The sequence below is a fragment of the Haliaeetus leucocephalus genome, unplaced genomic scaffold (assembly GCF_000737465.1).
Source record: "Haliaeetus leucocephalus isolate CR32 unplaced genomic scaffold, Haliaeetus_leucocephalus-4.0 Scaffold206, whole genome shotgun sequence".
Lineage (NCBI taxonomy): Eukaryota > Metazoa > Chordata > Aves > Accipitriformes > Accipitridae > Haliaeetus > Haliaeetus leucocephalus.
Window position 1 is genome coordinate 7759619 of NW_010972642.1, and position 26597 is coordinate 7786215.

The 26597-nt window shown below is 42.2% G+C and overlaps 1 protein-coding gene across 1 annotated transcript; it reads left to right on the forward strand.

The window, feature by feature from the left end:
- The first annotated feature begins 473 nt into the window (after positions 1–473).
- On the forward strand, positions 474–26597 carry KIAA1551 (KIAA1551 ortholog). The gene is made up of 5 exons (XM_010566235.1): positions 474–553; positions 17469–17553; positions 18955–24356; positions 25148–25222; positions 26425–26597. The coding sequence occupies exons 3-5, from the start codon at positions 18995–18997 to the stop codon at positions 26568–26570; spliced, it is 5583 nt and encodes a 1860-aa protein (XP_010564537.1). The 5' UTR covers positions 474–553; positions 17469–17553; positions 18955–18994; the 3' UTR covers positions 26571–26597.

Below are 26597 nucleotides of genomic sequence, written 5' to 3' on the forward strand. Positions count from 1 at the left end.
GATAATCAACATGTGGGCACAGGAGGGTGATCAATACTCCCCACCCCCTAATTTAAAAGGGGTCAGGAGGGAATGCTGAAGACAGCAAAGAAAGAGTAAAGGGAGCAGAAGGCTGAGAAGGTGCCATTCAGCTGTCTTAATTCCTAGAGCAGCTCATGGTTTGCTAAGCCTGACTATGAGAGCTTGTGAGAAACGGTAGAGCCTGCTAGTGACTCTTAAGAAGAAAGAAAAAAAAAAAAAAGATGAGGAAAAAATTGTGAAAACACATTATGGTTGTTAGCATTAGATCATTGCTGTTCTTTGCGTTCATGAACTGGATTTCAAAACCTGCCAGGAGATCTGATATATTATTACTAATAATCAGGGACATAAGAGACTGTCCATTGATATTGTTGGCACAGGTCATTGCTACTTTGGTAAAAGTAGCACTTGCAGCTTGATGACTCGCAGCTTAATGATTATTGTCCCTTCTAGGACCAAAGCGCAGTAAGGAGCTCCTGTTCTTCCAGTGGGTGCTACACATCTGTCTGAAGGGACACACAAGATTGCTGAAGTAAGTGGTCTTACCGATTATCTATAGTCTGGTTCATCCTGAAGCACCACAAGTAGCAGCATCAGTGCAACTGAAGATGTAGAAATGGGGAAGAAAATGGGGTTGGAGAAAACATAAACCTCTCAACCTGTCTTTGCCACTAAAAATATTTCTAAGCAATGCTTAATACTGTTACAACCACAGTTTTTCAAAGGACTTTAGTACTTTCCCATTGCTGACAGGGAGTGGATTTTTGCTTTTTCACACATTTTATTGCTAGACACTGCTAGGATCTTTCTGACTGTTATTTGTGTTTCTGATAAACATGAGAGTTGTAAGTTCTCAACAGTTTCAAAACTGCAAAGAGCAGTGAAAATGTAAACCAAAAAAGCTGTAGGATTTTATACTTGGAGGAATTGCAAGGAAGATCATTTAATGAGTGGAAGTGTTGACAATGTAACTTACAGTGTACAGGAAACTTCACAAATCAGCAGAGAAGAAAGGCATTATCACAGCTATAAATTTTTTTTTTTTAAAAGCACTCCTGTGATCTTGAAGCTAGTAATATGCCTTATTGCTGGTATAAATGGTCTCCATAAAATGCAAACAAGCCAAAGAGCTCTTCTAATACGTATTTGTGAAAGATTACTATTATTCTCCATGACTGAAATTCAATTAACTTCTTAATTTGCACTTCAGTCAGTATTCTGTACATAGATTGCAAACTTTTCTCCAATTAGTAGTCATTAGGTGTTGAATGATTAGATAGCAATACTTCTAAAAGGAGATATTTACAACTACTGGAGATGTAAGATAGTTCTTTCAATGTGCCTTAAAACTTGGAGGGAACTTGGAAAGTCTTCAGAGATTGAAGAGCATTTAATGGTTTCGGTGCATTTCACTGATGTTTCTGTGAAGTGTGATAAGTAGAAATCTGCAGCTGTAGCATAGGGGCGTAGGTATTTTCTAAAAAATGTCATTCCGTCCAAGAACAAGCAGCTTTGGACTCTGCTTTATCGTTACCTGACCTTTTCCATCACAGTAATGGTCACAGCTAGAAAAGCATGAGCTATAGATGTATATTTATAGGTATATATTTCAATTATATGCATGAACTATACTAGAGGCAAGGACATTCCTATATAAAGGAACCTGATGCTAGTATTAGAAAAGCTTTCATCTATAGGTTTCTGAATAGAATATTAGGAGATGTTAATTTGTGTAATGAATCCAATCCCTGTTACTAATACCTTTTCCCTGGAAATCTTCTGATTTTGTGTTAAAAATTGCTTTCTCATGCTTATGGCTCTTAGTCAGAAGTGATCATAATTTTTGCCCTGAGGACCATAAGCAATAAATGCTTGGTTGATACCATCAAGCAATCAAATACAATGAAATCTTCAAAGTTTGTGTCCTGAATGGTTATGTCTCTTTTGCTGATGTTGGTATGTGGCTTGGTATTGTGGAGAACTAGAATTTTAAAACTTCTTGTGAAGCATGTCTCTTCCAAATGCCCGGAGTCCATGGTGCTTGCAGAAAATTCACTTTGATCTTTCAGAATAATCTCTGTGAGCTCGGTTTAGATGCTGCTTACAGAAAAATCTGAATTTGACATATCTAGCGCTTCTGATTGTTGATAGGTGGCATGGTGTTTATCTGTATTATCTCATTCCTGGTGAGAAGAATGGCCTCTTTCCTGCTGCCCTTCTGGCTGTGACTGCAACTCCTATGACTCTTGTGGCAGTGTTGTTGGGTACGATTCTATAGCTGTAGGACTGTGGATCAGGTCCATTGCCAAGTGCCATGGAGTGCTTTTTCCTTGTTTTTTGATTTTTGTACTATCTCTGAGTAAGTTTTAAAATTGAATTATATAATTGTAATTTCTCAACTGCAGAATTTCCAATTTCCCTCCGAGTTTTAAGGCATGTTCAGAGATTGAAGCGCACTTCACGGTTTCTCTGCATTTCACTGTTGTTTCTGTGAAGTGTGATAAGTAGAAATCTGCAGCTGTAGCCCTGCTTCAAATATCCCTATTGAAACATAATTTCAGATTTGTAACATAAATATTAAAATTGTCATGACTGATATATATATATCAATGGAAATGTGTGAGAAGGCAGCAGAAGAAATAGCAGATGAAGGGTTAAAAGAATGACCTGCATTGGCAGTGAAGGAACACCATTTCCAGGTCACTGTTTCCAGCAGTAAAGTTGGGGAATGTATTGAGTGTTAAGGGTACGTGGAAGGTGAGAGCATCTGTTTTGTTAAGGTTATCTGCTTGTGGAATAATTGCTGGATGTGACTTACTGATATGTCCACCTCTTAAGAGAAGGTAAACCTCCAGAGTGGAATGCGGTGGATGTGCAAGGAATCTGTTCCGTAATTCCCTAAGCAGCATAACCTGCAACCTTGGATGTTGGCAACACCAGGGGAGCTTGGTATGCTGACTCCCAAGCGAAACAGCACGGAAGGTGCAGCGGCGTGGAAACACCGCGGCCGGGCTCTGTGATGTCACTGCAGGGATGGGAGCTGGATGGTACTGGGGAACTGATAAACCGCATAGTTGTTAGCCTGAGCCAGCCCTCAACCAGCCTATCCATTTTCTGTCAAAATCATGTCCCCTGAGTGAACTTTACTCATTATAATATCATTATAATACCAAAACACGCCTCCATCCTAAAGGCTGCCAGCCTTCAAGGGGCAACCACCCCTCACTGAGCATGAGCTCTTGAGTTTCTCTAGCTTATACCTTTACCTTTAAAGTGAGGAAACTTTATACCAATCATAATAAAGGTATGTATGACTAGAGTCACTCAAGCTCCACCTAAGAATAAGAAAATAATGTAAAATGGCTTAAGCAAGGAGGAATGTTAGGGAAGATACCATCATAGACAAGTCAGGAGGACACCGCTGACTTCTGGGATCAGTCGATGGGCTGAAACCTGCCGCCCCATAGGGATGCCTGTTGGGTGTGATTCAGACACTCGGTTATACTGAGTGCTTCCCTAGGAAACTTAGAAATCTCTATAGCGTTATTCCATAATTTAATGTGTTTGTAGTTGGCTGTATTATTCATATTCTTGGTACTTGCACGTGCTTTGCAGACAGTGTATTTATCACCGGCAATCCAAAAGAATCTGCACTTCCATTGCTTTAATAAACTGTACTATTTATTAATCTAGCCAGGAGAGTTCTCGCTGAACACGACCAAACCTCTTAAGTCTGGCCATGTAAGTTCATTGAACGCGACTAGACTGAAGGTACATTGCGCTATTTTTCCATCCGTAATCGAGGTAGTTCAATATATGGAACGTGACTGGACTTACAGCATCAAATTGGGCGTCACTTGGAATCTAAGCCTAGCCTCCCCCAGCCTCTCTTGATATCTGAGGACAAGCTGGAGCACAAGGGGGTTTATTTTTTGCCAGACTTCTTTACTCTTTAACGCAACACTGCTCAAGGACATTTTCAGTGCAAAAGGAAACAGTAAGGGGGAAGGAATAAACCAGATGTTCAGAGACACAAACCTGATGGGCAAACAAAACTGAGGATAGTAACAAGAAGCAAACCTCCTCAGCTATGCTAATTGGTAAGAGTGTGTGGGATGTGAGAATGTTTATTTCAGCAAGGTTATCTGATCATGGACCTTGTCACTTGGGATTATAGGGAAAGGGGGGAAGCAATAAAGAAAACTTCGAGACACAAACCTGACAGGCAAATGTGAAGGAAACAGAAGAAACAAACCTCATCAGTCTCACTAATTGATGGTCCATTGAGAAACTGTAGGCAGACCTAGGCTTTTAAACTGGTGAGAGTGCCAACCTGGAAGCCCCATGTGTGGGTGGGAGGAAGAGGATGGCAAAGGGGGAACAGATGGAAGAGGCTCTGTCTGACAGCCCTGTGCCTGATCCCTGTGGCCAGTGCTACCTTACGCCCTTTCTTAACTATTTCTCTGCATAGTCTCGTTCTCTATCCCTTGTGTGCGAGTGCTGCAAGGACTAGATCGCCAGCCACTGAGGAGGCCAGTGTGAGTTGATAACTGGGCCAGCAAATGGAGTCAGACTGGAGGTGTGGGCACCCCCGGGCCGTGATGCCCTCAACTGGAGCGAGAGGGTGTCTGTCAGTAGTTGGAAGGGCCATAGCTCTAGGGGGTGTCTCCACAGGTCCCACAGACTTTCTGTCTGGAGTGCCGGCTACTTGGGGGACAGATGTGGGGTCAGACTGGGGGTGTGGGCACACCTGGGCTGCAGTGGCCTCACCAGGGTGAGTGGAGCGAGGGGCTCAGTGCTGGTGGCTGGAGTGGGACTGCGAGTCACAACCCGTGTGCCCTGATGCCGGCTGGTGGTGAGGGTGCGTGGGGCATATCTTCCCCAAACTGGGTGTGTGGGGTTTGCCTGTATAATTTGCTAGCAGGCTTCAAGGTGGACTAGCTGGTGGGCAAGGAGGCCCTTGGTCCAGGCAGGGCTATCGGATAGGCAGAGGGTCCGTGCTGGTATTTCGGGGGGATCTGTGAGTGCGGAGTGCTTATGAAACAAGTGAGCGAGTGTGTGCATCTGTTTGCTAGTGAGCATCAGGCTGGACCAGCTGGCAAGTAGGAGATCCTTCGAAGTGGGTAAGAGGGCCTGGTATCCATGCAGGGGTATTGGAAGGGCAGAGGGGCTATACCGGTACTTGAGGGATCTGTGAATGTGTGTGTGCTTGTGACTGTAGAGAGTGTGGGTTTTAGAGAGAGACATTCAATCTTGACCAGCCTGTCACAACACGGGCTGGACAGACCAGGGAGTCGTGCTGAGTTTGGAATTCCCTCATTCCCCAAATTAAGGCGAAATGACACCAAATGATCAGTTAAACGTTTTATTCATGGCAGAAGCAAACTGCACTTGGGAGGCATAACAGTAGGTGCCATGGTTCCTCACAACAGGAATTGGCATGGAACTACCTCTGTAAACCGTGTAACCCGCGGTAACCGTGTGCATCAATCCAGGGAAGACGGCGATCCCTCCCGTTGGGTCAGGAGGTTCAGAGCGGAGCCCCTTGCTTTCTGGACTCCTCAGAAAGGAGCCCAGGGGTGGCTGGATCCACTCCTAGTCCCAGAGTTGGTCAGTGGTTTATGTCTAAAGGGATGAGGTGTAGGGATTGTGGAAAAAGAAAGAGAGAAGAAGACAGGGAGAGAAAAAGGAAGAGAGAAAGATGTCACCGGTCCTGGGTCCAGCGTTGGTCCAGTCAGCCGAGGGGTCCCATTCGTATGGGCACGGGCGCGTGGGGCTTCTCCTTTTATCATCTCCTTGCCCCTCCTTTGGACAGGCACTCAAACTCATTGGGCTAATTAGGTGTAACCTTCAGGAAATGGGTTGGTGAGCTTGGGGGCCCTTTGGGGAGTAAATTCCCCTTCCCTGCAGACATGACCATTGTTTGATCTTTGTATGAGAACAGTTTATCAGAACAGGTTGCTGCCCACCCTGCGGCACGCCCTCCCCTCTTGGGTCCTGTTGCTGATGTCCTGTGCTGATTGTGCTGAACTGCTTCTTTTGACCTGCAGTTCCTTGCTCTGCAGGGTTTGAGAGTTCATCTTTAAGCAGAACTTGCCCCACCACAATGTTTGAGACTTTTAAGTCTTTCAGTCTCTCACACAGCCAAAGAGGAGGAAAGGGACTTGTCTGTCTATACTTGTGTTTTAGGTCAGTCAGATGTGTAGGTGCTGTTGAAGGCAGCACCTTGTCTGTGGCTGGCTGTGTCAATGTCCTATGTGTGTCTCTGGGATGTGTGCTCAGCCTTGCTACTGGTTGAACCTGCAAATAGGAAAGCAGCAGCAGATGTGTCCGTGGGCCTGCAATGGAGCTGCCTGGGTCTCCAGGCTGGGCTCCAGCCTCAGAGCAGGAGGAATCGCCAAGCCACAGAGCTGCTGGAGGTGGTCACTTAGGGCATCCCTTAACAAGCACCAGGGCTATGCTAATGAGATAATTTGAAGAGGATGATTTTGATGGGTTTTGTTTTAATGGCTGTTGCTTGGACTGAAAAAATCTGTCCTGTTTCTTCGTCTGTTCTGAAAAGGTCCTGTTTGTTCCAAGTGCTCTTCCTGCTGTGCTGATGGCTTTGAGAATGAAGTGTGTTCCGTTAAAAAAAAAAAATCCCCAAACAAACAAAAAAAACCTGCTAACAAACTGACTCAGAAATACTGTTGGATAATACTGAATAATGTCACGTTAAAAGTCCTGATGGTTGGAGGAGACAATGCTAAAAACATGAAGGCTGGAAGGAAGAGCCTGATTCAACATGAAATTTGTGGGCGTAAAACTAAAGCAGGCCCATCCAGTAACCATTTTTGTAACACTCATCTGTAGTAGCATTAGAACAGCAAAGCCAATAGGTGAAAGTGGGAAATGCACTGTTGGAAATGGTGGAGTGGGAATCTACAAAGAGAAGTGACTAGTCTTCAGGTGCTTAAAGTTAGTGTAACTACCCTGTGATTGACTGTCAGTCTGAGATAGAGTTAATTTCTAACAAATTATCTCCTACGTAACTGCTAAGAATCCGTGTACCAAGAAACCCCTCTGTGCGCTGATGCTGCTGTGACATCTAAAATACAGTTACAAACTGAGGAAAATGAGAATTCTTGGTGTATATGTACTGTGTATGTGCTCTTTCCTTTGGGCATATGTGTGGTTGATTCAGGCCATCTTGTACCACAGGTGCAGGTCTTGCCAAGCTGCTTTAATCTTTCTGTGATACCATATGTCAAACATATTGAATTCATTTTAAATGATTTTGGTTAATGGAGATGGGCTGCTAGAAGTCTGGAAGCAGGAATGGGGGAACAAAATTGTACCGGCCTGCAGCTGAACTTTTGTCCTTTCAGTTCTTGGAAGCTTGTGTTTGCTGAGCTCCATGTCCTGGAGAGGTGGGAAACAACCGAGATCAGAGTGGCTGGCGTTGAAATACCTGTGTTTGGTGTTTAGAGTTTTGGTCCAATTAAAGGAAGCTTTTAATAATACGAATATTTTATAACTGTTGTGAGTGCCTCAGTTACACTTGTTGCAGGGCAGATTTAGGCAGCTTAAAGAACCGCCGCCAAAGGTAGCAGCAGAAGTGCCTTTACTGAAGTAAGATATTGTAAAAGTGAGGCTTAAGAAAGTCTGATGGCAAGGTTCAATCTATTATTTCCTGTACAGAGGATATAATAATAATTCAGAAATACCTGCACAAGGTCTTAATGCCCTGTGATACAAGGTTATGTGCTGTATCAGTCACCAAAGATCTGCAGTTGGTAAGGCATCTCTCGACCTCGAGGAGTAACCTTGTGTGACAATTAACTCTATCCCAGCTGACACGAGGACACCTTGAGAGGTGTCCCAACTTAAGGGGAGATCATCTCTGTGCAGTCAGCTGCTTAGCAGGGAGAGCTCAAAAAAGGCTCGCTCAGGCTGTCACATTTATGGAATAAAGTGGTTGGCTTGTAGTCAAATTACATGCGATGGAAAAGGTAAGCATGAGACTCCTTGTACCCACAACTTCATTTGTTCCTTGACAAATTAGTCTTGGAAGAACCACCTGCTATTCATGTGTTAATCGCATGATCGGTGTTCCGGTTTCCCAGCGCATGTGCATCAAAGCGTACCATGTCACCCTGTTCTCTGGGTTTTCAAAGAACAGGTTGGAACTAGAGGAGTTCTTGACCTGGTCATGGCTTAGGCCTTTACTTCCTTGGGAGCCTGAACCAAACTGTCACTAGTTTGGTCATGGAGGCGAGTGTATCCATCACACTCCACCCCGTGACTACAGTCAGTCCACTTTATTGACTCAGAGTGGTAGTACAGTTACCTCTTGCCTCTGTGTCATAAATATGCGCCATATTGCAGATCAATGGTAAGGGAACAGTTATTTGATAAGTTGCTTAGCTTAAGCATTACAATTAATGCTAATTATATACCATTGCACATACAGAATCAGTTGATTGCATGTGTTTTACATGTTGGATTAACGTAATTTGTTTCATTATTTGCCCAGCTTTGATATACAGAATGATTATAACCAATAAACACAATAAAATCAAAACTAACAAAACTGCGACTGGATATAACATCAAATTTAAAGCTCCAGTTGCTGTTGGTGACCATTCAGGATCATAGACAAACACAGCCGTTGCTGACATACAGGAGTACTGTCTCAGTTTGTTCATCAGAGTGTACTGAGAAATGTCAGACTCCCCCAGGGGAAATCCCTTCACACATGAGCCCCATCCCAGATCAGAGATGCAAGCTTCAATGTCTGCCTATTGTTGTCCTTTATTTCTCTGCCAGGCCTGTTGTCAATCCATGGCATGATGGATCACAGATCTGTCTCAGTATAAAGCCAGATATGGCAGGCTAGATTCATTCAGTAGTAGCATCTCCTATAGTCAATACATAGGCAACAGCTAAGTCTGCATTTGCATTATTTGTAAAGTTTACCAAGAGTTGCCAGGCTTGCAGGTGTTACTTGTTATCAGTGGTATTATTCCGGACAACTTTTATGAGTTTTAGTAGGTGAGATTCTGCTGTCACTTTCTCTTAAGATTCCAGCAACTGCAGCTTGCAGCCTTGGTTGGGTTTGAAGGCAGCTCAGAGCTGAGGAAAGGTTTGCTTGGGTTACCCCAGAAGGTTTAGTAATAACGTGCAATCACAGTGTTTTGGACATTCCCATGAAGGTAAAGTGTTTGTGGTCAACCACTGTCTGAGTCCCAACTTAAGTAAAGATAACTGTAAGGGAAAGTGAAGATTTTGCAGTGAGGTAGTGATTGTGTCTAGCTTATTGGTTGGGGCTTCTGCATCCGTACTGTTGAGCACTCCAAATAGCCTGTACGGCCAGAGCTGTCATTGCTTTTGGGAATGGTACAAAGCAGGTGAAACACCCAGGTAGAAGACCTGGTCTTTATGTGTGTCTATGTTCTGCTGAGGTAGGGTACAGCTGTGGAGCCAGGCTAGCTATCCTTCATAAGTGGTAGACAAGAAGGGGGGGCATGTGGAGTTCAGTCTAGGTACATTGGTTAGCAGTGTTAACTAGTATGCAACAAGTGTAACTGAGGCACTCGCAATAGTGATAAAATATTCTTATTCATTATTAAAAGCTTTCTTTAATTGGACCAAAACTCTATACACCAAATGTGTTAACTAGCTGGGACAAGGCCCTGAAACAGTCAGTTCAGACGCCTGCTGCAAGGCTGGGGCCGGTCACCATGCTGTGTACTGCATCCCTCTGTTGCTGGAGTGGAGGGGCTTGAGGCAGCCTGGTTGAGTTAGATTCAGGGTATGGTAACAGACACCAGACCAGCAGCTTTAGAGTTAAACAGTTTGTCTCAAAATAACAGCACAATAACAAGTATCAATCAGTAGTATACTTATCTGGGTCAAAATGACAGTAAATCCAGTAATTCACTAATACTGGGCTAAACTGAACTCAGTAAATCCAGCTTACTCCAAAACTTAATATTGGTGTCTGCAAAGACTTGCATGAGCATGGTTCTCAGGCAGGCCAGCAGGAAGCAGGGCAGGGCTGCTTCACATGAGCAACTCGACCAGCCAATGGGTCTGAGGAATTAAAATTTTTCTGGTTAGACTGTCCTACTTTTATTGTTGAGTCATGGAAGTGCTATCTGGACTTGCTGACCAGGCATTGCATCCCATCCCACCTCTACTCTCTTCTGTGCTGCTTCTTTCCTTTGTGTGCTCGGAAATACTGTATAATACAATGCTAACCCCACATTTCCGCCCCTTCCTTACACGACTCGGTGGGGAAAAGTGTGGTCATCGTGTCCTGGCTGTGCAATGCCAGGACTGATGTCTGTGCCACACATGCCTCTAAAAGGTGTCAGGTGCAGAGAAGAGTTTGGTCGTGGAGTCTCTTTGTCTATAGTTTCTCTTTGAAATGGAAGTACTCTGTTCTTTTCACAAACTGTGACATCTCAAATGACTGAAACAGGAAGAGTCGTGGAAGGAGTTTGTAGGGCTAAAACTGGATGTTGCCCAAGAGAGTTGATTTCTCTCCTGGTTGTGCTACAGAGTTCCGGTGGGAAGATAGGAAAGTCATGCAAGTAAGCGCATTACGGATGTTGTTAGTCTTGTATGTTTTGTGAGGTTTTGTTCAGAGCTCCAGCTTGCTTCTGGGCCGTCCACTGACTCACAGAAGGTCAGATCCAAAGCAGCAAGGGTTAAACGGGAAGGGTTGCCCAGCTGCACCCTGAGGGTGTGTGGGCAGGAGTCTTTGGCAATAAAGAAGAGTAGATGGGCTGGATGGGCAGTCAGGCTCAAGTGCTTCTGAATCAACTGGACCCTCTGCTGTGGCAGCTCAGGGATCCCAGCACCGGTGATGGACGTGGGCTGGGGATGCATCATGGTGCGGTTCCCCTTCCAGGCATGGTACCACAGTCTCCTTTGGGGACAAGTGCCTGGAGTGAGCTAGGGAAAGCTGTTAGCTGCTGATGCCCTGCCCTGGGTGGCCTTTCCAGGGTGATGGCTCTCTGCTATCTCCCTTCTGTTCCCAGGAGAAGCAGCCATCTACCAGTCCCTGCTTCAGTCTGGGACTCACAGCAACCCTGATTCTCTGCTGGTGCTGCCCCAAACGTCGCTTCCAAGTGAAGAGCCCCTTTCTGCTAACACATGTAAACCTGAACAGGCTTTATAAGAATCAATGTAAATAGCAGAGGGAAGGAAGGAGAGCAGGCAGATCTGAATCGTACACCAGGGACCTTGAATCCACTCACCACAAACTTAAGGACAGGTATGAATTCTCCTCACTTTACTCATATGAGAAAGTGAAGCTGGCTCACTCTGATTCTCTCTCACTTTCTTTCTCTCTTCCTAACATTGAGAGACTTGAGTCTTTAGTCACTTGTCCTTTGCTGTAGTTTCTTTACATTGGAATTGGATAACCTCCCAGGTTCTGGGGGACTGCTTTGTCAGGAATCCCTGGGGATGTAGCCCCTATTTGATGTTAAGTTAGTGATTCTCAAATTCAGAGGGCTGACTAAAGATATGACTCTTCGATAGTATAATTCCTGATATACCAGTGACGATTTTTAAGGAGCCCTGTAGCAAACTGTGTATGCTTGTACATTCATGTTCCTGTATTTTATTTGCTGTCAAATAAGACTCTGAATTTGGCTATCATGATTTGTGTCTCTCACTGGGAATTTGAACCTTAAGCCTGTGTGCTTGCTACCCAGGACCTTGGAGATCCCAAATGTGTAGGGACCTGTGAGGAGATGATCCAGATCAAGTTGGGCCCTGGTGACTGCAGGAAGCATCGAGGAGAGTGATGTATAAATTGCTCCATGGGAGCCCCTTTTGGAGTGCTCCAGAGGAATGGCTGTCTTGTACCTTGGTGATTCCCCCCTTACTTAGGATGCCAGATGAGGATACTTTCCTGGGAACTGAGTAATACCTATTCGGTAGATTATAAGGAATTTGGAATAGAAGCAGGATAGTCCTCACTTGCAGGGTGGTGTAATTGTTACCTACTTAATGAGTGCCTTATTCCAAAAAACCTCACTTTGTGCCTCAAAACCTTATTCCTTCAAGGGGTAGATAGTGGCAGAGTGTCTGACCACAACAGAAATTTGAACTAATTTCCTCACACCGGTTTAATTTTTGCACTTTCTGAGTATACATGTGGCTCTTATTCCTACGCATAGGGCTTGTGCATGTGACTAGTGCCTAGAGAGAGACTACTTTTTAATGCTGTTGTACTGGGTGTTCAGGTTAACAGTTTACATAAGTAAACTCAGAAAAGTTAAGTTGAAGACACTCTCAGTTAAGTTGAAGATGCTTATTCTTAGTTTATATTCCGATTTTTTTATATGTGTATATATACATAAACTTTTATGTCCAGTTTGACTAAAAAAAAAAAAAGTGGGAGCTCAAAACACAATTTTAACTTCAATTCCCACATGTAAGTGAAATGCCTAGCACCATTATCAGCAGAGCATATTGGCTTGAATGTGATGCCATGTGCAGTTACTTCCAGGCTCAAGCCAGATTTTATTTGGCCAGCTGAAAACACAGAGCAAGCTTAGGTCAGTCTGTACTTAGCCAGGCAGACGAGGCTCAATACTTAAATGGAAATAAGTAGTATGTTTATTAGTTAACGATTACATTTAAATTATCATTTTGCAAACTTGAGGCAGATGAACTACTTTATTCATGTTGCTTTCTATGCCATGCACTACTTCCTGACTATTTATGTTCCTGATTAATTTATTTATACTTGTGTGGCATGGGGAGATTGTTGTGTAGGACAGCCTCAGTGCTGTCTGCGTTCTCCACTCTCCCACCAGCTTGTCCCAGGGCAGTCATGGTGCTGGAGCACAAGGATCAGTTTGTAGCAGTTGATGCCTTTAATGCCTCCAGCATGCTGAATTTCCTCACGATGTGCTGGGACAGTTGATTGATTAGCACAGAAGTAGTTATGCCAGGGAAAAAGATGAGCCCTTAATTCAAGTATCTGTTACCTAAAACTAATAAAACAGTGGTTCTCAATAAAGCACATCAGATGTGTGTGGTGGAAAAAGACTTAACTGCAAGGTTCAAGCAAATGATTTATTTGAACTTCACTTACAGACTGAACACGCCACTATTGTAGGTTTTACAGATACAATGGAGGAATGCACTATTGCAATTTTTAAAGCAAGAGTAGTACACTATTACAACCATAAGCGATTCACAGACAACCACAAGCACACACGTGTTTCAAACTTAAAGCATAAACAATATTCACTTACCCCTCCAGGTAAGGGCTCTCAATCCCAGGGAAGCTACCTTGACCGGTGTCCCGATCAAGGTGGGGAAGAGTCTCCTTCACAAGCCAACTGTATAGTTGGAGAAGTGACTCCCCAATTTCCAACCTGAATCTTAGAGTTTTTATTCCCATTCATCACTAACTTGTGAATGGTGTGTATGACTATGTCTGAGTGGATTATGATATATGCCTGAGTGGATTATGTCTATCTGATTGGTGTTTCCCCTTATCTTTCCTTTGTCGGTCTGTGATTGTCTGAATACACAAGGTTGTCATTTGAAACTGAAGCTGAAACCTTCTAGGTTTTTTTTGCTTTGCTTCCTCAGGCAACTGAATAGTGGTTGGATTGAGACTCAGGGCATACTATTTGTTAAGGGATTTCAAGACTCAGTTCAGGTTTTGGTTCTTTGAATGGTGCAGCCACTGCCCTGTGTAGTTTAGGGCTTATCAGACAACCCAGGGCTCGGCCGTCTGCACAGCTCCCGGTGAGTCGTCTCTGCAGAGAGACAGGGCCTCAAGGCAACCAAGGCTGGGTCGCTTTTGTAACCCCCGTGAGTCACCTGTGTGCGCTAGACATGGTGAAACTCGTTTGTGAACTACGAGAGGAACAATCCATACGCCACCAGCTTTACAGTTCAGTGCCCTTTGCAGCCCTGTACTGGGTGTGGCCGGGATGCAGTTAATTTTCTTCACAGCAGCGGTATGGTGCTGGGTTTTGGATCTGTAGCTAAAGCAGTGTTGGGAACTCCCCAGCGTTTCGGCGATCGCTGAGCAGTGCTTGCGCAGCATCAGGGCCTCCCCTGTTTCCCACTCTGCCCCCCCAGCGAGTGGGGTGAGAGTAGGCGAGAGCCTGGGAGGAGACCAGCCAGGAGAGGTGACCCAGGTTGGCAGAAGGGGATGTTCTGTACAGTGTCACCTCATGTCACCGATAAAGACAGGTGGAGGAAGAAGGCGGGTTGGCTTCCAAGGTGGCTCTTGCTCAGACACTAGCTGGGCACTGGTCTGCTTGTGGGAGGTGGTGAGTGAGTTCCTTTGTGTTGCTTGTTTCCCAGCCCCCCCTTTCCTTTACCTGTTAAACTCTCTTTATCTCGACCCTTGAGATTTCTCACTTTTTGTTCTTCCAGTTTTCTCCTCTGTCCTGCTTGGGGGTGAGCGAGTGGCTGCATGGGTGCTTGGCTGCTGGCTGAGGTCAACCTGTCCACAAGCCCTGCTACAGTTACACCAGAGGAGCTGAGGTCCCCTGGACCTATCCTGATAGGTAACTTGGGGGGAGGCCAGCCCTATGCTGGCTGTCACACTGGTAAATATGAGGTTTTGCTAACCACAGTTCAAATCAGAGTACAATGCTAGCTTCCTCCTTATCAGTGGAGCTGGATGAAGTAAACTTCAATGCTTTTGAAAAGTGAAGTCTACTGGTCACTGTTTCTCCAGAGTGATCAAAGGATCTTCCACAGAGCTGGCTTTATGCTGAATTTATATTACTAGTCTCCTGGTCCCAGTGTTACGTGGGTCACCTGATCAAATAGTCCTTATTTGTCATCATTCCTTTCATCTTCTGTTGCTGGTTACTTCCTCATGGTACTTCTGGGTTACTGATACTGCTAATCTCCAGGTGGATATTGTTTATTTCCTTCTACTAATCATGCTTAAGGTCAGTCTGTTAGCAGGAGCAAATGTCTAGCAGTGTTACCTAGCGGAGGATTGAGACCATGACTATACAAACATTACAGTGATTTTTTTTTTTAATAGTCCAAGCACTACAGTGTACAACTGCAAATAAAAAAATTGCACAAATACAGTAAAGTACAGTTATGGTAAACTGTAGTAGAGAACTATTCTGTTCATGTAGTTTATTCAGGATTGAAGCAGTTGATTAAGAACATGTAATTAACTGGCACTCACTCAACTGTATCTTCAGAAGGAAAATTGGTAATAAACTAGAAAATGTGACACTTCAAAAATGCTAGGCACCTACAGTTTCTGGAAGCACCTGCTGTTTCTGAACACCCTTCTTTTATCTCAGGAAGTTCTAATCTCTCTTTGTGACATGCATTGCTCGCTCTCCACATTGTAACTCCAATGTATGTGTTACAAGCACAAGCCCTCTTCTTGCACACCCCTGTGGGAGATGGGGTTGCTCCAGCTTTATGTGAGCATTTACTGTTCCCTATAACCTGCTGATCCCCATGCTGGTGAGGAAACGTCCTGTGAGTTTGCATGCACACAGCTGAGGTGTGGGTCCCTACCTGTTGCACCCTGCACTGTCAGTCCTTTAGCAGGATACAGTCCACAAGATCCTTGTATTGGCCCTTAAGAGACCATGCTTATGGCGTGGGGGCTACAGGAGCACCTGTCCTTGTGTGTTGACATAGCCTGGAGAAGGGTGTTTGCCTCCATAACTGTTGATTTTCCAAGTGGTGGGGATCTTCGATGTTATGATCCTCTGCTGCTGGTCTTAGCCCACAGTTGGTGAGCTGTCTTTTTATACCCTTTAATTGTGGCAACCTGTTGCCTTCTGCATTTGCTCGCTCCATTTGAACTGGTTGTCTGTGTTCCCTGGTGAACAACAGAATAGAAACCGATTGACAGGTGAGTAGTTTACCTGATGATCATCATGCAGGTGTCTTAGCTGCTCTCTTTTTGCATTTACCATTTAACCAAAATGCTAAATACATTAATGCTAAGTTAGCAATTTGGTTACTGCTATGCTGCTCTCTGCAGAAATGGTAAATGGTTGCTCAGGGTTGACCATTCAGTTACTGTCCACAGTAGTTGGCACAGTAGTTCCCACACCATGGTTCTGCGGCTTCCTGCTGCATTTGTTAACTTTCTCTTCCAGCAATGTGTAGGATAAGGGATGTAACCTCATGAGTCTTTACTCCATGTCGTACTATCCTCTTGGCTGGTGACAGTGAACTGGTTTTGGGTGTGCTTTCTATACCCTTTAGGAGTCAACTGTTATTGTGATCTTGGTTTGCCTCTCACAAGTCTCACACAACATTGCTGAGTTCCATACTTTCCCTATGTTTTCCCTGTTTAGGTGTTTTCTGGCTCCATTATGCAGGTGTACAGACTATAATGTTAAGTTACAGTGTTCTGTGAATGAAGTATTAAATCTTTGCTGGAATGTCTTACCTAGTCCAATAGATCAAAAGCCTGTAACAATTTATTCTGTGTTTTAGGCTTCATTTACTTTCCTCTGTGTGTGTTTTCCTAGAGGAAGGCTTCTCAGAAATAGTAATCAATAACAAACATTGCCAATAAAAACTGAGGTCTTAAGTATCAGAAATGAATTTAGATGTTTTGTGTAGATTAAGGCTATTAGAAGACTGAAGGAAACATAGCCTTCCACTGTTTGGATGTATTGTTCCTCTTCCCCTAGAACAGAAACCCATAATCAATGAACTTGCTGGTCTTTTATACAGATGGCCCAAATACCCCTCACATCTGTGAGGTGTCTCCACAGAGTGATTCAGGGACATCAGAGGCCAGAAACATGCCAAAACTATCTGATAGAGAAGTCTAGGTGTAGGCATTTTAGTTGTGGTAGATTTGTTGAAGAGCTGTGCTGTTACTCTTGCGTTCAATGGGGGTGTCTCTCCATTCCCTTTCTATGCACCGTCAATGAAAAATTGGCAGTTGCCTGTGTAGTAGTTGCTGATGATTTCTGAGGCTTGTGGTCAAGGTGAGAAGGTAGTAGATGGAGTGAAGCGGGCATGTGTGATGAATAGTCTTCTCTTTGTCTTTCAGAGTCTTGTACTGTTACTGAACTTCTCAAATGTTCTTCCGAAGACAAGTGCTTTCTGCCAAATACCACTTTTTAAAGTAGCGTGTTTTGTTGCATTAAAGTTATAAAAAAATTTTAAGGTTGTGATCACAGTTGCAAACTTAGTTTTCTTAATCCAGCTAATAATGATGGTGAACTAAGGCTGTACTCATTTTTATGGTCTTGACAGTGACAAGAATTGGGTTTTACTTTTGGCTAAGTTTTGTGTTGCATGTAATCAAAGTTTCTCCTCTAGCAAAGATTTTACAATTACTGCTAGTTGGCATCTTAGTCTTGTTTACATATCTCAATCATGTTTCTGGAATGTATAAATGTCTTAAATTTCATCAGCAGTTATCTAATTCAAAGACATGATTGTTTTATCCCCTGATTGTTTTTCAGGAAATACCCAGTGTAACATTAGCAGTCTGAAATCTTTAGTTTGGATGCAAAACCCTGTTTTCTCATCTAAGATTTCTGCATCACTGTAAGTACTGCCTTAATACTGTTGTTGATGTTTTTTATGAATTTCATATGTGACTTTGTTTTCCTGTTTTCTTTTGTTATTGGTGTCCTTTGAGAGAAAGTAAGAGAGTGAGGAAGATAGAGCTATCTTTGAATTTTAATAATAACACCTGGAAAATTGTAACTTTGTGACTCTTACAAGCTAGGTCTGAGTGATGCTTCTAATTCCGAAGTTTGAAATCAAGAGAGTCTTAAAATCTAAAAGAGTCCATGAAAGAAAGTCAGGAGCCCTGGGTGATCTGAGAGAAATGACCTGAAACATTTTGTTGAGAAATTGTCTAATACCCTGCACAAAGCGAGCTGTTTGTTCTGTCCTAGGTGGGTTTGACCACACTGAGAGGAACTTATCGAGATGCAAACAGCATTCATGCTTGTAGGTTGTCATGGTTTTTTTGTGCTTTTCCATTTTTGAAGACTGAAATAGTGTTTGACTTTGAAGACGTTGTCCCTAATAACGTTCCAGAGGTCATTCAGAAGTGACATGCTCACCCAGTTGGGCTTGTTGGTAATCAGTGTAAATTCTGGAATATAACACATGAAGAGTTAGAGATTTGTGACACTGTTACCTCCTGGAGATGTACTTAATGAAATAGCAGAGGTGATGATGTCATCTCCATGCTTCATGCCTTCTGCTGACTAAGTTAACACTACTGAACTGAATTAGGGGTGGTTTGCTTGTAGCTCCATGTGCTGTTAACTAGAGTCACAGACTCATGTTTCTCAAAAATTAGTAACTGCCCACAGTGTCAGGGAAGAGCAAATGACATGTAGAATAAAAACAAGTGGGCCATGTTATTATGAGAGATCTTTACTGAACCCAAATTAATTTTCTCCTTTTTTTCATTGTATTTGAAGGTATAATTGAAGTCAAGTCTTCTTGTCTGGAAACTCTGACCTGTATTATATTGTGTAGGTGCTTCTTATGCTCAGCTCTTAAGCATTGCTTATTGTATCATGTTATACAAATACTTTGGGCTTTTTCCATCATTTTTGGATGAGAAGGTAAATATAGCAATCTTGTTAAATTAAAAAGTTGAATGATAATAGAATTAGGAGAGTAATGTGAGGATTTTGTTACTCATTAGACAGTCAATAGAATTGTTAGTTGCTGCTCTGTCGTCTTGTACCTTAACTGTGTTCTGGGAAATAATTTATGCAGCTTGACATTGACATCGATGTCCATGGGATGTGCCAATGGAGTTGCTCTTCTGCCTAGCGATTTAAGTTCAATGGTTCTGTTCATAATGCATTCTAAGTCATTTCTTGCTAAGTGAAATAGGTTCTGATCAAAAGATTAAGGTTTGGTTTTTTTGTTGTTGTATTTTTTTTGTTTGGTTGTTTTTTTGTTGTTTTGTTTTTTTAGAATTTTGGCTTTTGGCTGAAGAAAAAGAAATAAAAAAAAGATGGACTGGAATGTAAGACCATTCCAGAATGCTGATGTAAAGAAGAACCTGCAAAGTAAAGAAGCATGTTACACTCAGTCGCTTTCTAATGCACATGCTTTTTCTCTGACAAATGCCAGTTCCTCTAAAAATGTGTGCACTGATGCTGGAAATAACCAAATGGTGTATCTGCAAACTAGCAATGCTGCCTTCCCTCTTGTCGATGCTGAAAGATTCAAAACTTCATATCAGGCTTTACCAGGAGCATCTGTAGCTAGTAATGATTTTTTCATCTCAAAATACTCACTTGTTCGACATCCACTGTCCTGTGTACCAGTCACTCCAAAACCTCCCAATCAGACATCGCTTTTGCAGGCAGAGATGACTCAGACTTCTTGGCCAAACTCCCATGGCTACATTTATTCCTGTAGAAAGTTACCTCACCCATCTCAAATGAACGCTGGAAATAACATGAGGAATGTACTTCAGGAACCTCAGTACGTCCCCAGAAACGGTTACGCTGTGCGGCCACAAATACAGCAGCATAATGGTGTGAGAACTACAATGTTATATCAAAGTAACATTCCTTCCCAGAATAGTTCTATGTCTCTTGGTACATCTGGGCAATGTGTCCAAAACCAAATATATCATTCCAACAATCAGTTTAAAGTTTTACACTCACTGAATCAAAATACTGAAGCAAATGTACAGCTGCTACAGTATCGACCAAGTCAGATGGGATCAGAAGCTCCTAGCGGATGTTCTGCACCATCTTTGTTGCCTGCCAACTGTGATTCAAGAGCTGCAGCACAGTCCTTAGTAGGTGTACCGCAGGCAGTTCAAAATGTGCCTAATGGATCCACCCTTAGCCAACAGAGGCGCCCATCAGATCCAGAAAATGCTTCCGATTTTGACAGTGTTCAGCAACACTGTCAGAAACAGCAATCTGGAGAAGTCGGTCAATCAGTTAGGAATGTCAGTAATTCAAGTGGAAATGTGACAGCAAATCAGCCTTTTAATGAAAAGTCTGTGCCATGCCCTGGCATTTCCAAAGAACTGTATGATATTGTGAAAGAACTGGAAACTCTTTCTTCAGTGGCTGCTTCAAAGCCACTGAGTGATAGTGCTTCAGTTCAGGAAAGCCGGACTAGTAGTTTAATGAATGGGCCTGTTAATTCTCAAACTTCTTCAGTAGCGGTAGATGGAAGAAAAATTACAAAGGACAGTCTAGCTTGGGAAGCTCAAAGGCTGCTCACTATTAAAAAAAAATGTATCCTGCTTGAAAGGATGCATCGTTATAAAAGAAAACTCTTTGCGGCTTCAAAACATGGCAAAAGTATTCCCCCACTTCCTCCAAGTTATCAAGCTGCTCTTGCTAATTGTTTTTCACAGGTGCCCAAACAAAATGTACCACCTTCCCCATCTGAAACAGTGATGACAGAGAGTCCAATACTTAACTCTTCACCTGAAGAAAGAAATGACAAAAATGTAGCCAATGCTGATAACAGAGGATTAGAGGTGACTCGAAGTAACCCTCAGGTGGAGCAGGGAAGCCTTTCATCAAGCTCTGCTCCTATTCCCTCTCAAAGCAAACTCCCAGCTCAATTAAATAATCCCGAGAGCACTCCCATCTTGGAACGAAGGGATGCATGTGCCTTGAACTCTTCTCAAAAAACTGTGACATCCTTGAACAGCACTTCATGTTTTAGTCAAGTGGATAGCTCTATCAAAATTGCATCAAAGAATGTGCCAGCTAACCCCAAGAATTCATCATTTCTTCAGTTTGTATTGAGCAGCACAAATATATTGAAAGAGAAGACAGCTGGTGCTATTGCTGATAAAATACTGACTAGTCTCCTGCGTAGTGAAAAACCACTGGTAGATGGATCTGCCTCAGGTGGAAGCTTACTAAAAGACACTAGTGAGAAGAACATAGAAAGTTTGAAAAGTGAGCAGGCACTTACGGTTCACACAAACTCTCCTGCTGAATCTGGTGAAGCTAAATTCCAGAGTGATGTAGCTCAGAAGAAAATGCCATTTACTGAAAAGACATCTGTTAATCAGAACAATTGTAGTTACTCTGTGGAAGAACTAACTGCATGCCTGGGCTTGTGGAGAAAGCATCCGTCAGAATCTGTAACTGTGCAAAATAGCCAGTCAAAGGAAAGCCCCACAGCAAATCAGATTTCGCCTTGCAGCCAAAACACAAAAAATGGAGAACAAAATAATGTTCCGGTTAGTACAGATGAAGCAATTTTGCCTGTAACAACTGCTTCTGTAGCACAAAAACTTGATACATTGAGTTGCAATTTGATAAAAAGTTTTGAACTCCAAGTTGCAGTTGTCTCTCCTTTAGTACTTTCTGAACAGAGAACACAGAGTGAGCAGGCAGACAAACATCCAACGTCTGCAGGTAAAACCTATCCAGTGATTGACTCAGGAAGCATATGTAGCTTGCAAGAACAGGGGAAAAATGTTTTAAGTGTGGTAAATACTGATAAAGGAACAATAGAAACTGTTTGGTCATCACCCAGTAATTGTGTTCTGGTACAGAAAGTGGACTCGCATTTGCAACAGACCAAATTAGCTAATGGAAACAGAAGAGTAAAAAGCAGTCTGAGTGCAAATAATTCATATGATGAAAACCAAAGGAAAGTTGGTCAATTGGCACAAGATGCCAGAGAAAATCTGCAGCTTGGGTTACAAAACAAGCCTTCTCTTCCTGAATTGGTCATGAATTTTTCTAGTAAAATCTTTCAAGAAAGTGTAAGAGACCATGAAGACAAGCAAGCTGTGTTAGAGACAGGAGATACGTCCACAGCTGTGTTGGAAGAACAGATGTTTTGTATTTCTAGTGTATGTTCTCTTGTTGAAGGTCATACGTTTTATAATCCACAAATAGCAAGTATCTTCAGGTCAGTCCCTGAGACATGTGCATTAAGTGATACCTCGTCAGAAGGAAATGCATCTGACCCAAGGCAAAAGGAACAACAGCTGGACTTGTCTACAAATGAGCTGAGCAATAACACTCCCCAAAGAGAGAGCTTCCTGCAAAATGTGTTGGAAGAATCATCAAGCTGCGTGAATAAAGCAGGTAAGATTTTGGATGGTATCACAACTAGTCATTTGGAGAAAGAAAGCAGTGGCGATCCTCTTAAAGCAATTTCTAGCTCAGAACAAAAAATGTCACTCAATGCATCTTCTTTGAAGCATCCTGAAAATGACTTGGAAATTCTTGCTAGGGTAAACCAGCAGTTAGCTCAAAATTCACTAGATTTCTCAATCAGCATAACTGCTGAAACGAATGCGTTCACTGTTCCAAGAGACAACAGTAAACAAAATTACATGTCCAGTAAAAATAGCACAGAAAGAGAGATGAACATTTTTGGAGCAGAACCTATTAAATATCTAAACAATCAGCTGTCTGAACTAGTGGAAGAGTTTCCATATGGCATTGAAGGTGCTGATATGCTAACAAAAGAACCCGTACAAAATGATTCTGTGGCTGAGTGGATGGAGAACAGACCTCAAGAAGAGACTCAAATTTGTGACAAGAATTTTCATTTGAAGGACCCAGTAGATCAGATAAAAATTGAAGTGTTAAACTTTGATCAGATACAAGAACTGTTTCCTGAACACAACTGGTGTTCGTCTAGTGACAACGAGAGAGTAGCGAGTCAACAGTCAGAAGAGGCTTCAGCTGAGAAGGAGAACGTTGAAGGCAGTATTCAGCCTCGTCAGAGTCTATGTGAGAAGAAAAAAATACAACAAAAAACATCCAACTGCAGGGCGGAGGAGGGGGAAGATTGTTCTTTAATGGGTTGGCTATCTGCAGGATGTAAAATGCCACAGTGTCCCTGTATACTTGGAACATCTGGTGCAGAGAAAAATGATGGTCAGCTGTCAAAAGCTGAAAATGCTAGCTCTGCAGAGAGGCAAGAAAAGAACAGTAAATCTGATGCCATAATGAAGAAAAACTGTACAGTGGGAGACCTACCAATTTCTGAAAAAATCCCAAACAATGATAGCAAAAATAAAAAAGATATTTGCAAATACACCTCTGCAATGAACAAAAAAGCTAGGCTAAAGGTGAATAATGAATACAAACCACTTACAACACAACAGGAAATAATTGGACCAGATAATTCCTCTGAAAACCAGGATGCTGATAAATCTAAAAAGAGCAGCTTGAAGAAAGAGCTGCAAATCGACAGAGAAATCCCATTGTTAGGCAAAGAATTTCGTTCTGACAAAAAAGAATATCAGAGAGCTGGTCATACAGATGCAGACAACGTGACAAAGTCATCCAAAAAGAAAGAGACAGTTTTCAAAATGGAGTCCCTTTCAAAAGATAAAACCAAAAGAGACTTGGCCATGAAATGCAAAACAGACATTCACAAATTTACAGAGTCAGAAACTGTTGAAATTAAGCATGCTGAAGTCAATGAAGGACAAAAAATTAAAACCTGTGAAGAGAATTCAGCTGAAGAACAGAATGGTAGGAAACAAAAGGAGATACTTGGGCAAGATGTAGGAATTAACATCAAAGAGAAAGCAAAATTATCAGCAGAAATAAAGCATAAAAAGCTGAATAGTTACCGTGTTGATGCTCTAAAGTTCCCAAATTTTGGCACTGTAGACTTAAAGTCAAGAAACCTCAAATATTCTCAGCCTAAATCTATTAAAGTTCATCCTTCACAGGAGCAGTCATACAAACGGAAGAGGAAGGAAAATAAGATTGGGAAGAGAGACCCTAAGAAAACAAAAATGGAAGAGGAAAGACTGAAACAATCTGAAGGAAAAAAATCCAAGCAGCTTTCACATAATTGCGTGATAAACACTGACAAAGCTAAAAAATTGAATGGAGAAAATGGCTGGAAATCAAAGAGTTCATTAGCAGATCGCTCTGTGCTTAAACTACAGAGAAAAAGGGCTCGATCTTCTACCATCTCAAACTACTTTTCTAACAAAGAGAGGCGTCTCGATGCTCAAAACAAAGACAAGTGCTCTGAGAAAATGTTTCCTGATAAAAATCTGCTGTATTTAAATAGAAGAAATAACAGATTAAAATTGCATCTTCAGAAGGAACCAAAAAAACACTACCTGAACAGAGTTGCATTTAAACGTACGGCACAGGAACGCATATATCTGACAAAATTAGAGACGTCACCTGTCAGACCCATCTGGCCTATAAAGCCCAAAGTGTCACAAAACAGCCCAGATGTGAAAAGAGATGCTTCTGTCTCAGAAGTTGAGAAATCACGCAAACTGGAAGTACTTGAATTTAAGCTGTGTCCAGAGATACTGTTCAGAAATCCAACCACTGATGAAGAGAGCTTAGCTGCAAAGAATTCCCTGGAAAGAGAGAAAGCCATTGTGGCAGGTATGATACTATCTTGATTATTAATTTGTAAGTAAATTAATTTGCAAGTAAAAAGCGTGCACTCCTCCTTGAATTCATGTTACACAAAACTACAGACAGTGAAAATGTGGGACTCTAGAAGCTGAAGGTTGAAATAGCTTAGCTAGCTTTCTGACAGACTGTAGGTGTGTGTTAAGCTGAAAAAGAACATGAGACTTCCTTCAATTTTACATTTTATTCTTTTTTCCTTAAGTTTTACAGAACAAAAGTGGAGTAGTTCAGAGCATGGCAGTTTGAAGTTACTTTGCGAGAAGACTTTCTAACCTATTTGTAGAAGATAGCTTGGCTTGTTCATAGAAAGCACGTTCCCTTGGCATAGTTACCAAAGGTGATCTAATTTGTATTCAGTGTTCACCTGGTTGTGTGTAAATCTGGCTGGGTAGATACTGGAGGGAGAGATCTTTTGTGGCATTGAGGAAGAGAGAGGGCTTTGGCCAGACATACCCTGTACACAGTCTCTGTAACCTTTGCCATCTTCGCTTTAAGCTGCCTTTTTTACCTTCTCTTCTTCCCTATCCCCAATCTTTTGACATTTTACGTGGTGCATTGTGAAGCATATTTGTCAAATGCTATAATTGATTTTAAATAAAACCAAATCTTAAGTTATACATACCAGCCCTTGCAGTCATTTTCACACCAAAAGGAAATTCCCTTTTGCATGTGCTAGTATATGTGTTAAAACTTGATGCTGAATAGAGACCAGAACTTGTGATATAGGATCCTCAAAAACATTTCTGAAATTTTCTCTTTAGGTGTCAAGAGTAAAAAAGAAGATTGGTTAAAATGTGATCCAGTGAAGCAAAAAAAGCTGGAAGAGATCTCTACAGGTGAAATGACTTCTGATTATCTGTTTTGAAATACATGTTAAATAGTCATTGCTTGGTTTTAAGTGTTCCTTTATAATAGCAAATCTTAATAAAGTATTTTAACTTATTCTTTACTTGCTCTGCTGCTGAAACGGATACTGTAGAGTAGACATGAGTTTCACAGATTTGTGGAGATTTTTATTGCCATAAGAATATGTTGTTGGAGATTGTTGGAATTTTCCTGCATATGTGTGTGCAGTTGAATCAGAGGTAGCACTGGTGACAAGATTCAAGTACAGTTTTAAACTGTAGGTAAAGACTAAGGTACCTCTTTCCCACTTCAAAATGTAGGAGGTGATGTAACAAAATCTAGTGTGAGACTATAAAAACAGAAAGTGATTTTTTTTTTAATTTTATTTGGCTTTCACAGTTACGTTGATGCTGTCCGCACATACATGCGTGCTCACAAGTACCAGGACCTGTGTGTCCTAATAGTCTGGACAGGATTACTTGTATGAAACACAGAGGAAAAGTGGTGCCACTACTACATCTTCCTTGTTTCTCTTGATTGGCAAATTACTTTTTGGATGGTCTTTTGTAACCTTTAGGAGTCAACAGTTAAAACAGTGGCATCTTTCATCTCAGGATCTTGGTTGTTCTGTCCTTTGTAAATCTTGGGCGAGGTTACTCCCTGCTGTCTTTGTTTCTTTGCTTTGGGTATCTTTCTAGCTATAGTCTTGTTTTCTTACTGGTCTAATAGAAAGCAAAACGGTACATTCAGCTTGCTGTAACCTTGTTGCCATCCTGTTCTTATCAGAGTGCAAGTCCTCTGCTGACAAGTTACCTGTGTTGTAGTCTTGATGAAAGCAACATATTTGGCAGTGCTTACATCTTTTATTGCTGTTGAATGTGTCCTAGGCTATTAGTGTCTGCTATTATTTTAGCCCTTCCTCTTGTTTTTTCTCTTACTTTCACGAACACGTGTTTTAATTCACACCTTTCTTAATATTCTTTAGAAATCTTAGGAAGACACCCAAATGACCATTTGGTGCTCGAAGATGCATTGGAGATTGATTTAAGTCTGAGGTGCTTGATGCTTTAGGAAGGAAGTTTGTGGCATCCTTCTTGACAGTGGGTGGCCTGAAGTGCCACATGCATAAGGAGTAGCGTCATTTGAGACTCTTAGACTTTTGCTTTAACCTGCTTCTCTGTCTGTCTTTCAGCTGAGGACAGTATTCCACTTGATACAGCTATACAGATCCTGGATGGAGATGGCAAGGCTCTTCACATTCCAATCAAAGACTCAAAGGAGGTGTTTCAGACCTACAGGAAAATGTATCTGGAAAAAAAGTCACAAAAGCCTTGGTAGCACTCCTGTATCATAGGTCTTATTCAG